The sequence below is a fragment of the Ailuropoda melanoleuca genome, chromosome 13 (genome assembly GCF_002007445.2).
Source record: "Ailuropoda melanoleuca isolate Jingjing chromosome 13, ASM200744v2, whole genome shotgun sequence".
Taxonomy (NCBI): Eukaryota; Metazoa; Chordata; class Mammalia; order Carnivora; family Ursidae; genus Ailuropoda; species Ailuropoda melanoleuca.
Genome location: NC_048230.1, coordinates 58,227,548 through 58,241,488, shown reverse-complemented (window position 1 = coordinate 58,241,488; position 13,941 = coordinate 58,227,548). Strand labels below are relative to the sequence as shown.

At 49.6% G+C, this 13,941-nt stretch overlaps 2 protein-coding genes across 5 annotated transcripts in view; one reads left to right on the top strand and one right to left on the bottom strand.

The window, feature by feature from the left end:
- Nucleotides 1–8,281, top strand: part of NCOA3 (nuclear receptor coactivator 3) — a 137,046-nt gene extending 128,765 nt beyond the window's left edge. For 2 of the 4 annotated variants that reach the window (XM_034639861.1, XM_034639862.1), the window contains 5 exons: nt 1,218–1,322; nt 2,574–2,826; nt 3,920–4,094; nt 4,437–4,578; nt 4,873–8,281. In XM_034639861.1, coding sequence (XP_034495752.1) covers nt 1,218–1,322; nt 2,574–2,826; nt 3,920–4,094; nt 4,437–4,578; nt 4,873–4,884 — 687 coding nt within the window. In that variant the 3' untranslated portion in view covers nt 4,885–8,281. Of the gene's footprint in view, nt 1–176; nt 245–1,217; nt 1,323–2,573; nt 2,827–3,919; nt 4,095–4,436; nt 4,579–4,872 lie in introns of those variants that run through there. The other 2 variants (XM_034639863.1, XR_004619395.1) reach the window with 2 other exon arrangements.
- A 519-nt stretch (nt 8,282–8,800) lies between these two features.
- The window catches only part of SULF2 (sulfatase 2), a 118,823-nt gene continuing 113,682 nt past the window's right edge, over nt 8,801–13,941 (bottom strand). The window contains 7 exon segments of the mRNA XM_034639864.1: nt 8,801–9,728; nt 10,586–10,639; nt 10,818–10,851; nt 11,519–11,642; nt 12,727–12,869; nt 12,981–13,150; nt 13,486–13,545. Coding sequence (XP_034495755.1) covers nt 9,698–9,728; nt 10,586–10,639; nt 10,818–10,851; nt 11,519–11,642; nt 12,727–12,869; nt 12,981–13,150; nt 13,486–13,545 — 616 coding nt within the window. The 3' untranslated portion in view covers nt 8,801–9,697.

Below are 13,941 nucleotides of genomic sequence, written 5' to 3'. Positions count from 1 at the left end.
CTGGTTGGGGTGCCAGGCTTTGTTCTTCAGAGCTCTGGCCGCTGGCTCTCTGCCCTCGTCCGCTCAAGCTCTTTGTTTCGTGTAACATTGTGTTTGTACACGTGGTTCCTTGTTAGGGAGCGGTCCTGCGGGAATTGGTCAGGCCCTCCTTTTGCTAAGATGATGCTCTCGTGCAGGTTAAAAAGTGAAAAATGTCCTACGGGATGGCACTTGGGGAAGAAGCTTATTTCTTGATGGCTTAAAGGTAGATGATTTCTATTTTTAGAAAAGGCCTTAATATTAATACCAGATACTTAAACCTTATTGATTTGAACATTCTTTTTATGGAGCCTCTGCTTTCTGGATGTTTCATAAAACTTCAGCTATCTTCATATCCTCAGATAAGAGTTCTCTTTTTTATTGTTCCCTTAATCCCCGCACATCTTTTAAAATTTAATTATTTATATTGTTTCTGTCTTGGGTGTGCTGAGTTACTAAATGTGGCAGAACTGAACCATATAAGCTGATGAGTGAGTGAGTGTCAGGTCCAGTGAGCCAGAGACTCCTCTAGGGTATTAATTTTACCAAAAGTCAGCGTAGGTACTCTGCAAAGCTGTGTCAATACATTCATGGTATCGTTTTACTTTCTACCACTTCTTTCCACTAAAAGTTACTTAGGAAAAGCTAACAGAAGAGGTAGTTTATTTAGTGTTGGTCTGAGCAAGTTAAAGCTCTCTCCCTAATGGCCTAAGTAATCCCAGAGAAAATCTGACTTTATGAATTCTTGAATTTCTGCTGAAGATACTCTTTAAGCTGCAGATTTGTATTTTTACTTTTTCTCCTAATGCCAAATAATAAAGTTTCATATGCTTGCCAAGGACTTTTCAGCCTGAACTTTTTTTTTAAAGATTTTATTTATTTATTTATTTATTTATTTATTTATTTATTTATTTTTATTTATTTATTTATTTTAAAGCAACCTCTATCCATCGTGGGCCTTGAACTCACAACCCTGAGATCAAGAGTCGCACGCCCCAGTGATTGACCCAGCCAGGCGCCCTTCAGCCCGAATTTTTTGAAGTGTGGAAGTGTACTGGTTCAGTGTAGATGTGACTTAACCAGCTTAATGTGTTGGAAGTAGCATCATGACCTCACTGGGTGGTGCTAAGAATTTGGAAAGCTGTTTGGGGCTCACTGTCGTGCTCCACTTGCATCCTAACCAACCCGTCTCTCCCCAGTTTTTGAATCAGAGCCGTCAGGCACTGGAGATGAAAATGGACAGCCCCACTGCTGGGAGTGCTGCTGTGATGAGGCCCATGATGCAGCCCCAGGTCACCTCCCAGGTGAGGAAATCGAGTCTGTCCACGGTCACTGCTATGGGCCCCGCACAGGGCCTGGTCCGTACTTGGCCCTCAGTAAATGTCCATTAAAATGCAGCAGTTCCGAGTTTCTTGTGTAAGAAACCACTCCTTGCTCTCATCACACTTCCTCTTCCATTCTTCTCTCTTGCTGGTGATGAGGAGGAACCAGGACGGGAGGATCTTTTATTAAAACCACGGATTTGTGTTTTTTTAATTAATTTCCTTTGTGATTATTTGCTGTGTTGTGAAAACAGCTGACACTTTTTTGGGATTTAAAATAATAAATCTATAAACTTTTCTTTGTTTCTGGGTTATGAAACCATATGCTCATTGGGTAAAATAGGAGATTAGAAGAAGAGAAAAGTAAACAATACATAATCCGACTCTCAAGGAGCGTCTCTGGGATGACTTGTTTCCCATAGTGGGAAGGATGATGTTCAAGTTCTCTGTACCTCCAGCCCAAGGTGGAGACTGTACTAAGGTATTTTCTTAGTGTGCACGAGGCGGATGGCCACACAAAAGTCCTTTACTGTGGTTGGAAAGACTGTTTATAATGATTGTAAAAACAAACAAACAACCCACCGTGAGATACCCAGTATTTGCTGTCTCGGGCCTGCTTGCACGTACTTTGATAATCTGACATCTTGAATAGCTTGAATAGCTGAGCTAGGATGCTTTCCAGACAGAAGTTTGCTTTTTGCAGTTGCTTTCAGATTCTGGGTTCTGTGCTTGGACCATGTTACCGCCTGAACTTCCAGACAGCTGCTCCTAACCCCCCGTGTCTCGTTTCAGAAGCTTTAAGAGACCATACAGGCCCATCTGGGGTAGACTCCTGTTTATCTGAGTATAACCCCGTTCTTCTGGGGGGTGCTTCCCTGTGCTTCCCCTCCTCCCACACTCTTACTGCTGTCCTTTTCCTTCTTGTAGTTTTATTTCATAGTTTCTGAAAAATTTGTCCTCAGATTCTACCCTTTAATGTTCTCTCACTTCGAGAAATGTTTTCGGTGTGAAAGCTTGACCGTTCGCCCAGTTTCCAGGTCCCTGTTCTGCACCCCATCCTCCCCACATAGCCACGATGCCTTTACCATAATGAGAACTGTGCATTTTTCGTTTTGTAGGAAGAAAGGCATTGGGTGTTTTTCTCTCCTGCCTAATGTATGGTGGCGGTCCTGTGTGCGTGGATTGGCTGGTGCCTGCTCCGTGTGCGTAACTGCGTTCTTTCTTGGGGATTAGCAGGGCTTTCTGAACGCCCAGATGGTGGCGCAGCGCAGCAGGGAGCTGCTCAGTCATCACTTCCGGCAGCAGCGGGTGGCCATGATGACGCAGCAGCAGCAGCAGCAGCAGCAGCCGCCACCGCCTCCGCCGCAGCCCCAGGCCTTCAGCCCGCCCCCGAACGTGACGGCCTCCCCCAGCATGGATGGCGTTTTGGCAGGGCCGGTGATGCCACAGGCTCCTCCCCAGCAGTTTCCATATCCACCAAATTATGGTAAATTTGACAGCGAAAATGGCTTCCCCAGAGTAACATTACTAAGGACGTAAGATTCATAGATCTGTGGCACGTTAAACGCAAAATCGTATTTACTCCCTTTTGTTATTCACTAGAAGATGGAATTAATGAAAAAGAACAAGGGACAGTGACCTATGAGGCCGACAGGGCGCAGGTAGAGACCAGATCAGACGGACCCTAGAAGTCTGGGAGAGTGTCGGTGTCACTCTGAAGGCCGTGGCAAGTCACTGCGTGTTCATAGATGTGCTTAGATTTGCACCGTGGCAAGGTCACCTGAGGCCTGTGGGGCACCCGTGTTAGAAGGAGAGCAGGGAGAGTGAAAGAAGGGAGGACAGTTAGAGCCCCCCAAACAAGAGACAATGTTCTTGTAGTCAGAATGGAGAAAAACTGATCGCCCCCAAACCCCAAAATGTTTATTGTAGTGCACAGGTCATTGTAATTGTGATAGATGTTCTATCAGAGGTGTGAGCATTTTTTTTTTCCAGATCTTGTTTTTTCAGCTCCCCACATCTTAATTTGGAAGAAAAGACCACCAGGTTCTCACCCCCGCCCCCGCATGTCCCAGTATACTTGAACTATGCGGTCTCTGAATGCTTGGTCGTGTCAGTGAGAGGAATGCTATGTGGGCATTTGGGTTCCCTTCCTTGGTGACCTGGGTGTATTAATTACAATAATGCATATTACCTCTTCAGGTCAGTCCTTGAGAGATTCCAGGAACATGGTGGGAGTGGGAGTTAGAGGTATCTTTTGGGGAGATGACATTTTAGGTGCACTCCTGCCAGCTGGGGACAGAGGGACAGTGATCTGAGTAGCATGGGGGGGAATCCCCTTTATACAGAAATCACGTGAAGTAACAGCTCTTCAGTGGTCTGGACGGTCTGCTCTCTGTGGTAAGCCCATGCCTCCATGTCTCCTCAGTGAGAAGCAAGAGGAGCTGGCAGGCAGCACCTGGTGGCACTTCTTGTCTTGCCCTGCCTTTGGAAGAGAACATGAAGTTTCTATAGAAAACGGATACTCTAAGGAAGGTCCCACTTGAGTGTTGCAGTTTCTTTTTCTTCTTTCTTTTTTAAAGGAATGGGACAGCAACCAGATCCGGCCTTTGGTCGAGTGTCTAGTCCTCCCAATGCAATGATGCCCTCAAGAATGGGTCCCTCGCAGAATCCCATGATGCAGCACCCTCAGACCGCACCCATGTATCAGTCCTCGGAAATAAAGGGCTGGCCGTCAGGAAACCTAGCCAGGAACAGGTGAGGAACAGGGACTTGAAAAGTCATTCATGTTCAAGGGCCCAAAAGTACAGGAAAGTAACCTCTGCATTTTTCATTCAAGCCTGTGTGGATGGAGAGATCAAAAAGGCCTGGGTCCCTATTAGAAAGTGCGTTGTTTGGCTCCTCCATTTTGAGACTCCTTCCTGCCCTGCACGCGTCCGCAGGCAGCTGGGAAGCGCAGCAGGCGGGCTGGCGGGGGCAGTCCTCTCCCTCATGTTTTCTGCTGAAGCACAGCGACATTTGACAGAATCATGGTGGTCTGTGTGCGCGTGTCCGGTGTGACTAGAATGACCCGGTGGTGACTGTACACTTTCTTTCCAGCTCCTTCCCCCAGCAGCAATTCGCCCACCAGGGGAACCCCGCAGCCTACAGTATGGTGCACATGAATGGCAGCAGCGGCCCCATGGGACAGATGAACATGACCTCCATGCCCGTGGCTGGCATGCCCACGGGTCCCGATCAGGTATGGGGGTCTGTCCCTTACTTTTCTCAGAAAGTTTTTCCTGTTCTCTTGAGAGAGCCAAAGCTTCATCTGTAATCTAAAGGTCCTCAGGAGGTTTTTAACTTCGGTGTATAACCCAAAACAAGAGTCGTTGAAAAAACTTGTGGTTTGAAGGCATTGGGCCCTTCCGTACTTTTGGTATCGTGGGATCTGAGGGATCTGAGTCCGTCAGCCGAGTCCTGTTGCAGGCCCTGTGGATTCTTCTGTGTTGTGTAGAGCGTGTGTTTTACTCACGTGTCTTCTGGTTATTAACAGAAATACTGCTGACACCTCTACACCAGGACCTCCAAGGAAATCACTGTATCAGTGACACTGCACTAGGATTATCGGGAGTAAAGAATCACCGTCCTGCACACCCAGCTATAAGAAAGAGCCAGTTTGGATCCCTGGGAAGGGTATTCGGAGTGATATATCATTTGAGCGGGACTGGGTTTTTAGCGGACGTGCGATGTCTACCTGTATTTTTCCTCCTTCTGTGTATCATGGAGTCCAAAACAAATATTTTTGGTGTTCTGCCCCGTAGGGATGGGATTCTGGAGGTACGGAGCGTTACTGATCCCGAAACCCTCCCGTGTTCCTTCTTTCTGCCTGGCTGTCAGAGTGTTCCCGGTCGTGTGGGTGGGCTAGAGAAGTTCAGAGAGGTGAGGAGGTCTGGTTTCTCTAGCGGCGGTACCAGACCGAGAGCATAGTTGTGGCCTTCACGTGTTCTTGTCACAACCAGATCGTTCTGTGTTCTCACCTGACTCTGTCCCGAGAAGTTGGCCTTTCTGAATTCTTGTCTTTTCATGATTGTGTTGAGTGGCTCCAGCCCTGGACTGGACTTTTTCCTGAGTAGGAACTTCCTCTGTCCCTAACGTCCTGTAATACTTCACCTCCAGGAGCTGTCCTGGATGTCACATGGCTTTGCGGAAGGGACAGTGAGATGACAGTATTTAGTTGCAGCAGTAGCAATTTTTCATACGCTCACGTGCAGCCACGTGCACTTTATTTAAAAAGGAATGGATAAATGCAATATTCTCGAGGTCTTGAGGAATGGTGAACCGCATTCCCGGTTTTTGTCTGAACTAATCCGTTGGACAAGAACAATGGTTTTTGTTGTTGTTGAAAGTACTGGTGTCACCCTTTGCCTATATGGTAGAGCAATAATGCTTTTTGAAAATAAACTGCAGAAAACCCAAGGCCAGGTACTGCATTCTGAATCAGAATTTCGCAGTGTTTCTGTGAATAGATTTTCTTTTGTAAATAGGACCTTTAAGATATTGTATTATGTAAAATATGTATATACCTTTTTTGCAGGTCACAACAACTCATTTTTACAGAGTTTGTGAAGCTAAATATTTAACATTGATGACTTCAGTAAGCTCGGTGTGGCGAGGTCTCACACAGAAGAGACATGCCCTGCATTCTGTGGCCTGGGGGAGGGGGGGCAGTCTGCAGCTCCCTGCCCCCCATACTCCAGTGTTAGATGCCTCCCTCTTTTCAATCTCTTAATCTAAATGTTTTAAAAGATCATTTGTTTAGATGTAGGCGTTTTAAATTTGTCTTTTAAATTCCTCTACCAGAACTAAGCACTTTGTTAATTTTAGGGGAAAGAATAGATATGGGGAAATAAACTTATAAAAAACAATATCAAGAATTTTAAAAGATCAAGCAATTTGATTTAAAAAAGAATCTTGGATTTTAAGCGGTCCGTAAATGAAACAGTAGCAATTCCCGGTGTTTTGTTTTTTAATTGAATACGTTGCCTATTTATCCGTCGTAGGAGCGCTCTAAGGTTTTGGTTGCTAGGACCCAAATCCCACAGTGAGATCTCAGGAGTAGACCCCTTGACGTGTGGTTTCTAGTGTCTGCTTGGCTGTCACTCTGAAGTGGCCCGCTCCTCGTCCCTGAGCCCCCCCCCCGACCAGCGGGGAGGTGGCTTCTCAGGGAGCTCAGCCTCCAGGGCGGCCAGGTTTGCACACTTCCGAGCTGAGGTCTGGCTGAGCGAGCACCTTTTGCACTCCCTGCCGCTGTCCCTTTCTGCTCTTGCCAGGCTTGGACACTTGTTCTAGTCCGTTGGGAATAGAGAAAAAAGTCAATTTAATTCCTTATATCTGGTTTATTTTATTAGCTTCAAATAAATAGTTGAATGAAATTGGGTTTTAAAATTTCAAAGGTCTCTGGCTAGCTTTGGTGTCAATTTCCTAGCAATAACCGAGAGCCAGTTAATTTTTCTTTTATTTCATACATGTTTAGCCAATTTTTCTAGGGGTCTTTGAAGGTAAGATCATTTAATTTCTTTGACTTAATGCATAAGTGAAACCTGTATTTCCAGAATCACCACCGGAGTAGATTTGGGTTTGACACCCTCTCCCCCACCTGGTTCAATCTTAGGTAAATCTAAGATTGTGAATCCATCAACTTCCATCATAGTGGCCTGTACGTTTCAGATAACATATCCTCCTGTCTGGAGACAGAGACATAGCTGAGTAAGAGTCTCTGTCTTTTCAGATACAATTGTGTCATGTAGATCTGAACCTTTCTTGTTTGAGTCATGTGTGCTTGGGGAGAAATAGAATGGTGCTCTTACCTTTCTTGACTTTTAAAAATTACAAAAAAAAAGTTTTGTGATTCTTTTCCTCAGTCTCAACTCCAGGCTAACTGGAAGGCAGCACCCCCTTTTTATATGGAAAAAAAGGAGAAAGTTTATTATAAGTTTTTATATTATTTCTACTTGTTCATTTTATTGGTGCAAACTTAAGAATTTGATTTTCTTTTAATAGATGCTGTCTTTTGAGATAATTTGTTTTTACCTTTATTGCCCTTTTATCTTTTTTGGATACTTCTCTTTGTACTCCTGCTGCCTACCTCTCCTTCCCTCCGTGCCCCCCCCCCTTTTTAAACCTTGGTATTTGTTTCATCTGCTTTTAGAATGTGCGATATTTCCAGTACCTACTTTTTTGCTGAATCCAAAGATATATAAATATAAATATATATTTTATAAAGATCAAAATCATATAAAGGAGATACATTTCTTCCTTTAAAAAAAACAAATAGAAATTCATTGTTATTGTTCATATTATGATGCCACTTTTCTAAATTGTGCATCTTGATGGAAAAGGTGTAAATATCAATCACCAGGACTGCTTAGTTAATTGGTATTTAATATCTAGGTGAGTTGGGGGTATGGGGTGGGGGGGAGCACAGAACATACTTGGCTTGCCGTCTTCGCAAGGACTGCCAGTTGTCCTTACGCCTGTCCGGTTCCATGAGTTTTGTTCACAAGTGGGGGCGTCATAGGAGTGGAGCCTGTAGGACAGACGAAACCCCCTGCTTCGGAGGAGCAAGAGCTGCTGTTCACCTCCAAGGCCACCTGTTCAACGAGCAAGATGTTTTTTCTTTCCTTCTTTCTCTCTCTTTCCAATGTGTGGAATTTCGATGATGGAAATGTCATTCTGAGAGCAATATTTACAATTCTCAGGAATCGACTTATAGTATTGAGAATGAATTCAGTTTCAATCAAGTTTACATTAAATGTTGCTTTTAAAAATCGAAATCATTCTTTACACGGCAAAGAATCCAGACCACATGGGATAACTTATGAGATGGTTGAGTGGTAAGCTCTGACTGCTTTGCTGATCATTTTGGATGTCATTGTAAATAAAGGTTTCTATTTAAAATTGAAGCCTAAGAGCTTGTTTCTTTTTCTTTTTTTAAATCCTGGTTGGATTAAGGGCAAAAGAGCAGGTTAAGGAATCCTGTGTCACATAATCCTAGCAATCTCTCTGGGGTAACAGAGCTCTTGAAAAGCACAGAGCTGTTCTTCTCGAAGGTGAGCACTTTGGGGTCCTCCTCACCGTCGGTTCCATGAGAAGCGCATCAGGTTGGGTGATGGCCGAGGAGGGAGGAGGGTCCTCCTGCTTTTCCCTGCTGGCCTCTGACCACTGTCTTTTTGCCAGGCTAGACGAGCTGGTGCAGAGAGAGGGTTGGCTAATAGGGTGAATTGCTTTGCAGTCAATATTTTTAAAAAGTACGGTCCCGAAGCGGGTGTAATATGAGACTTACCTGCGAGGTTCCTGAAGTATGTTAAATTTTCATCATTAATTTATACCCATCTGTTCGCCCTTGAAAAAAACCTAAGTAAGTGTCTCCTTCCAAAAAGGTGTTGACTGCTTTTTTAAAAAAACCAAGCACACCAAAAAACTCCCAAGAACGGCCTTTTACAAAATGTTAAAGGTTACCTCATACCAACTGCTGGTCGTTGGCTGGGATGTTGAACATTGTATGACAATACTTAGACTACAAAATTTCTTTACAAATACAATTTTGTTAAAACCTGGGACATACATACATACAACAACTTCTTTTCAGTACTTTAAAAAAAACATCAGTTCCGGGACAGATAAAGGAATACTGGCAGAAATGGTTATCTGGTCAGGAATAGAAATGGCCACAACTGCAAGGGATTTTCTTTACACTGGCCACAGAGCATTTATTGACGCCACCACTCTTGAAAATTGGGTTTTCTTATTAGATTCCCCTACGAGTTCCCACGCTGGTTACATGTAAAGTCTCCTATGTACAGTGAAGTCCATTGCTTCAGAGACCACCTGCATCACGGTGCTCGAGGAAAGTCCCCTCTTCTGTGTTGCTCGTCGTCAAACTCTGCAAGTTGTGTCCGTCCCGCCACTTAGTTCCTTCTTTGTGACGACCCAAAAGAATAAGAGGGTTTAAAACAGGGTTGTTCTTTCCCTATGATTAAAAAAAAAAGTTCCAGTGACTTACACCGTTGGGGGAAATTTCCAAGAAAATCTTTTTCCCTCGTAAGCCTCTCAGAGGGTTAGTGGTGACCGTTCAATACGAAAATGCATTTTGTGCAGCTGGTGAGGTATAATCCGAAGCAAAAGCAGGGGCAAACATGGACTTCCTGAAGTGTCACTGCTCCCGACGGTTGTCTTCCAGAGCGTGCCATGTGGACGGAAAGCAAGGCCTGGGACTCAGGCCCCCTGGCTGGGAGCACAGGCCCAGCTGAAATCGTACCCGGTCTTCCGGTCGGTACGGTCCGAGGGCGCCTCTGGTCTGGAGGCCCGCCGTGTGCTTCCTAACCTTCCCAGCCTTCCCACAGCTGGCCCCTGCAGAACAAAGCAGACTCCTGTCAGTGTCGCAAGAAGAGGCCCCGACGTGGCCGAGCGCGCTGTGCCACGAGGCCGTGGCCACTGGGAGAGGGGTACTGCCGGGGCCCCGAGTAAGGGCCTGCTCCCACCCCGTCACCCCAACTGCCGGCTGTGGCTGGCACGCTCCGTGGCCGGCAGTGACCTGAACGATAACGCGTTCTAATTCTGGGAGCGCCAGGGAACTGCGTGGCCGGCCCAGGAGGATTGTCCTAAGAAGCCACAGGTCGTTTCTGCGCACCGGCAGTGAGAGCACCGCCGCAGGCCCTATGGGGGTCTGTTTGCCTGTGTGGTAACAATGTCCAGGGAACGGCCAGTGTGAAGAAAAAATCCTCACACATATCTGCGTGTTTGGATTTTCACGGTGAATTAGAGGATTCAAGCTGCATCCCACGGGTGCTGTTCCCTTTAGACTAGAGCTCACCCCTCCAGGTTGCCCCAGTCTCAGCCTCTTTGGTGCTAGAGGGAGACGTCAGGGCATGTTTGGGGAGCCATTTCATGAGGCTGTCCGTGGATGGGCCAGCTAGCCCTTCTGCAGCCTTCGAGATGCCTGGCAAGTGTAATGTGTAACGTTCACACGCTTCTCAACCTCTAAGGACCACATGAGTCTACCAGGCCCAGGTTATGCTACGGAGAACAAGCGTGTCAGACAAGGTATTAATCTAAAATGAATCCAAAACACGGAAAGACCTTCCTGCTCCCTCCTCGTGACACGAACAGAGACAGGACTACGAAAGTGATGGCATGCACACAACAGCTTCGGCAGAATGAAGCAAGGCAGGCCAGAGCTCTCTCTGTAAACTGATACGTCAACTCACAGCGATTTGGAAGAAGGTCTCTTCATTTCTGGCCACTTTCGACGCTGAAACTGCCTAAATTTTCGGTTGTCAAAAAGAAAAGGCATGTTAGCCTCACCCAGAAAGACAAAGTCTCCCCCCTTCCTGGTTGGCGATCCAGGCCCCTGGCAGACCAGAGAGAGGGCAGGGCCTCAGCCCGACTCGTGCCACCCAGCATAGGAACTGCCCGGGCTTTAAGAACAAAACCAGATACCTGTATTGCTCATAGCTTCCTCCGTCTTTAAGTCCTAAATGAGACAGAAATGAACAAAGAGAAACTGAGTTTAGGGCAAAAATGGCACAAGCAATGACAATTGCTTTACAAAGCTTTACGACTGCCTTTTTTTCCTGTTGTCATTCATGACGTTGACAGTGTCCCCTAGGGCAGATGGAGTGGCTGAATCATGACGTGAGCGCTCCCTGAGATTCTTAGGTAGCCTCGGGATTGCCTGTGGACGCCATGTATCTGTTCAACAGTGACCTGGGTCACGGTCATGGTGGGGGAGGGAGATAAGGGCAGGGACACCTATGTGACAGGACGTAAAGCCACAGACCCTGAGAGCGGGGTGGCAGGGGAGATCCCGGGTCTTGGCCCTTGGCAAGCTTCCTAGAGGATTGGCGGTGTGAGCAAGTGTTTTGGGAATCAGCTGGCCCGGTCACGTGACTCCTCCCAGAGTGCCGTCACAGGGTGATGAGATACTAAAGACACGCAGCACGGTGACCGGCACAGCATGATTGACAAGCGATGGGACTCACGTGAACGCAGCACATGGTGCGTGCTAGGGAGGGGGCTGCCACTGGTGAGGGCTCACCAGCTCCTGGTGATGCCCGGCTCACTCTTTGGACTAGTCTGACCTACATCCCTTCCCACGGTAACCCTGCTCCCCGCAGCCCCACGCCGGGGCGCCTGCTCACCCAGGTCCATGTTCCGAGTCCGGGGGTTACACTGCTTGTAACCCTTGCAGCTCCTCAGCTCCATGAGGTGCACATGGAGCTGGTTGAGGACCTCCCTGTCCAGCGTGTTCACTGCGTTCATCAACTGGTGGGAACAAAGGTTATCAGCAAGGTGAGTGTGGGGACCCCGCCAGCTTCCACCAACCAGGGCACTTCCTCCAGGCAAGTCAGGCGCAGGGCTGCTTCGGGGCGGTGACCTTTATTCTGCAAGAGCTGGACCTGGGGACAGTCCGGACTGCCTCGTGCCTGAGAGCCCCACCACGTTCTCCCCCGCAGACCAGAACGAGCGCTGCGTGCTTCCCTCCCCCGGCCGGCGGCTCTGGCGGCTCGGTGTGGCCACTCTGCGCTCTAGCGCCAGACCTACATCCACGGCCCGAGCGCCTCCTGACTGCAAAGCTGCCACTTGCGTTAGGGATGGGTCGGGGACCCGGGTCCTTGCCTACTCTGGGAGCTACTGGGGACTGATCACGCTCTGCCACCCCCTTTGGCAAAGTATGGGGGTGGCCTACTGAAGGGGAGACTGGCAGCCTATACGGTCGTTAAAGACCAGGACAGTGGAGCAGCTGGCCTTTAAAAATTAGGTTTCATATAAAATGACTGCAGGCTTTTCTTGAAACACTGAAATGGGACAGAACCAAGGCCCCACAGCTGGGAGGCTCCGGCGTGGAAGAGCTCAGTGGGGACTGATCGTTTCAGAAGGGACACACCCAGGCCACTCACCAGAGACCGGTGGCTCCTTTCTGTGCTACACATTGTGGGCCACTGGGCACGTGTGTGTTCCGATGACTAATACTCGGAGACACTTAGGCAAGTGCCTGGCATGTCCTGAGTGCTGGCTGTGTCCGGTTACCTGTGTGGGCCCTGTAGGCCCCCGAGTGTGCAGGGTTGGGTCTGATCCTAGGGACCCCCAAAGCCCTCCGGTTCTAGGAGCCTTCACACTTAGCCCCAAAGCCTGCTTCACCGCGCTGCCAGGTGCCTAAGTCAGGGAGAAGCCCTTCAAGACCCAGACTCCAGGTGCGGGAGGACAGAGGCACAGAGGGGCCGAGGGCGCATCAAGTCCCTTCCGAGCTCCCTCCTCCTGCTTCAGGGACTCAGGGGGACTTGGGAGATGTGCTGTCAGTTGCTCAGGGGCAAGCGTGCCCCGCGTCTCCGGCCCGTGCGGGGTGTACCTGGTAGGGGTCCGTGTTGAGATCAAAGTACTCCAGGAAGCCGGTGGCGAATTCGCAGAAGAGGAAGTTGTGGGTCTCGTTGATGGTCCTCATGCACCAGTACGTGTTGTTGTTGGCGCTGGTGCAGGCGCAGAAGGGCCCCACTGCCGAGGAAGTAAGAGTGCGCCGGGTGAGGGGCCCGCCACCCCTGCAGGCCCCGGGGTGTCCCCGGATGCAGCCCCGGGTGCGCCCTCCCGCCCATGCCGCCGGCTCACGCGTCCAGAGCGGGGCCGTCTGCCAGTGCCGGTTGTCGTGGGTGAAGCACGTGAGGCCCGGCATGCTGCACGTGTCGTTGTTCTGCAGGCGCCTGAGCAGCTTGCGGAGCTTCTTCTTACGCTTCTGCTCCCGCAGCAGCCACACCTTGTCCTTCTCCCGCAGGCCCTTCCTAGGGGCACACAGGGCCACACCCCTCACACCTCCCTCGGCAGGGCCGCAGCCCCCCGAACCTCGAACCTCGGCGCTGCCCGCCCAGAGCCGGGCGCACCACCCTGCAGGGCACCCCCCCAGGCCCAGTCTCCTGCCCCTGCAGCCTGCTCCTCGGAACTCCCCACTCCGGCCCTGCTCGGCGAGGTGGTAGCTCCCCCTCCTGCCACGCGGGGGCGCCGGAGAGCCGCCCTGGGAGTCCCACCTTCTCAAGGGCTGCCGCCTACTTCCCAGGGAGGGCCAGGGCCGCTTGCCGCCTCCTGTCGCTCTAGGTCCCCAGCCTGACCCTGCCCTTACCTGAAAGGGTGCAGACTGGAGCCTTTGTGCTTGAGGCGGCCTTGGTGCTGGGTGTGGTAACTGTAACGGACCCCGCCCCGCCTTTCAGAAGCTGCTGCCAGGGCAACTCTTAGGAAAGACGGGGTGGTGCACACCCTGGTTCCCTGGGACCTCCATCCTGCTTTCTGGGGGGCAGTGCTGGGGTGGGAACCATCCCCAGGCCGGCAGCTCCCTGGCTGGCTGGCTCCTTCCTCCAGAGGCCAGCTGGGGGGCCCTGGGGTGGGTGTACGTCAGTGGGACTGGGAGCTGGGTGGGCCCCTCCAGCTCGGGTACCCCCAGACCCCTGCCCACCGCATGCTGGCTCAGGGCCAGCCCTCTCTGGGAAGACAGCAGAGACACTGGCCACCTGTAGTTCCTTCCATTTACATCAAACCACAAATTCAGTTCGTCACCCCGGCCACATCTCAAGAGCACAAG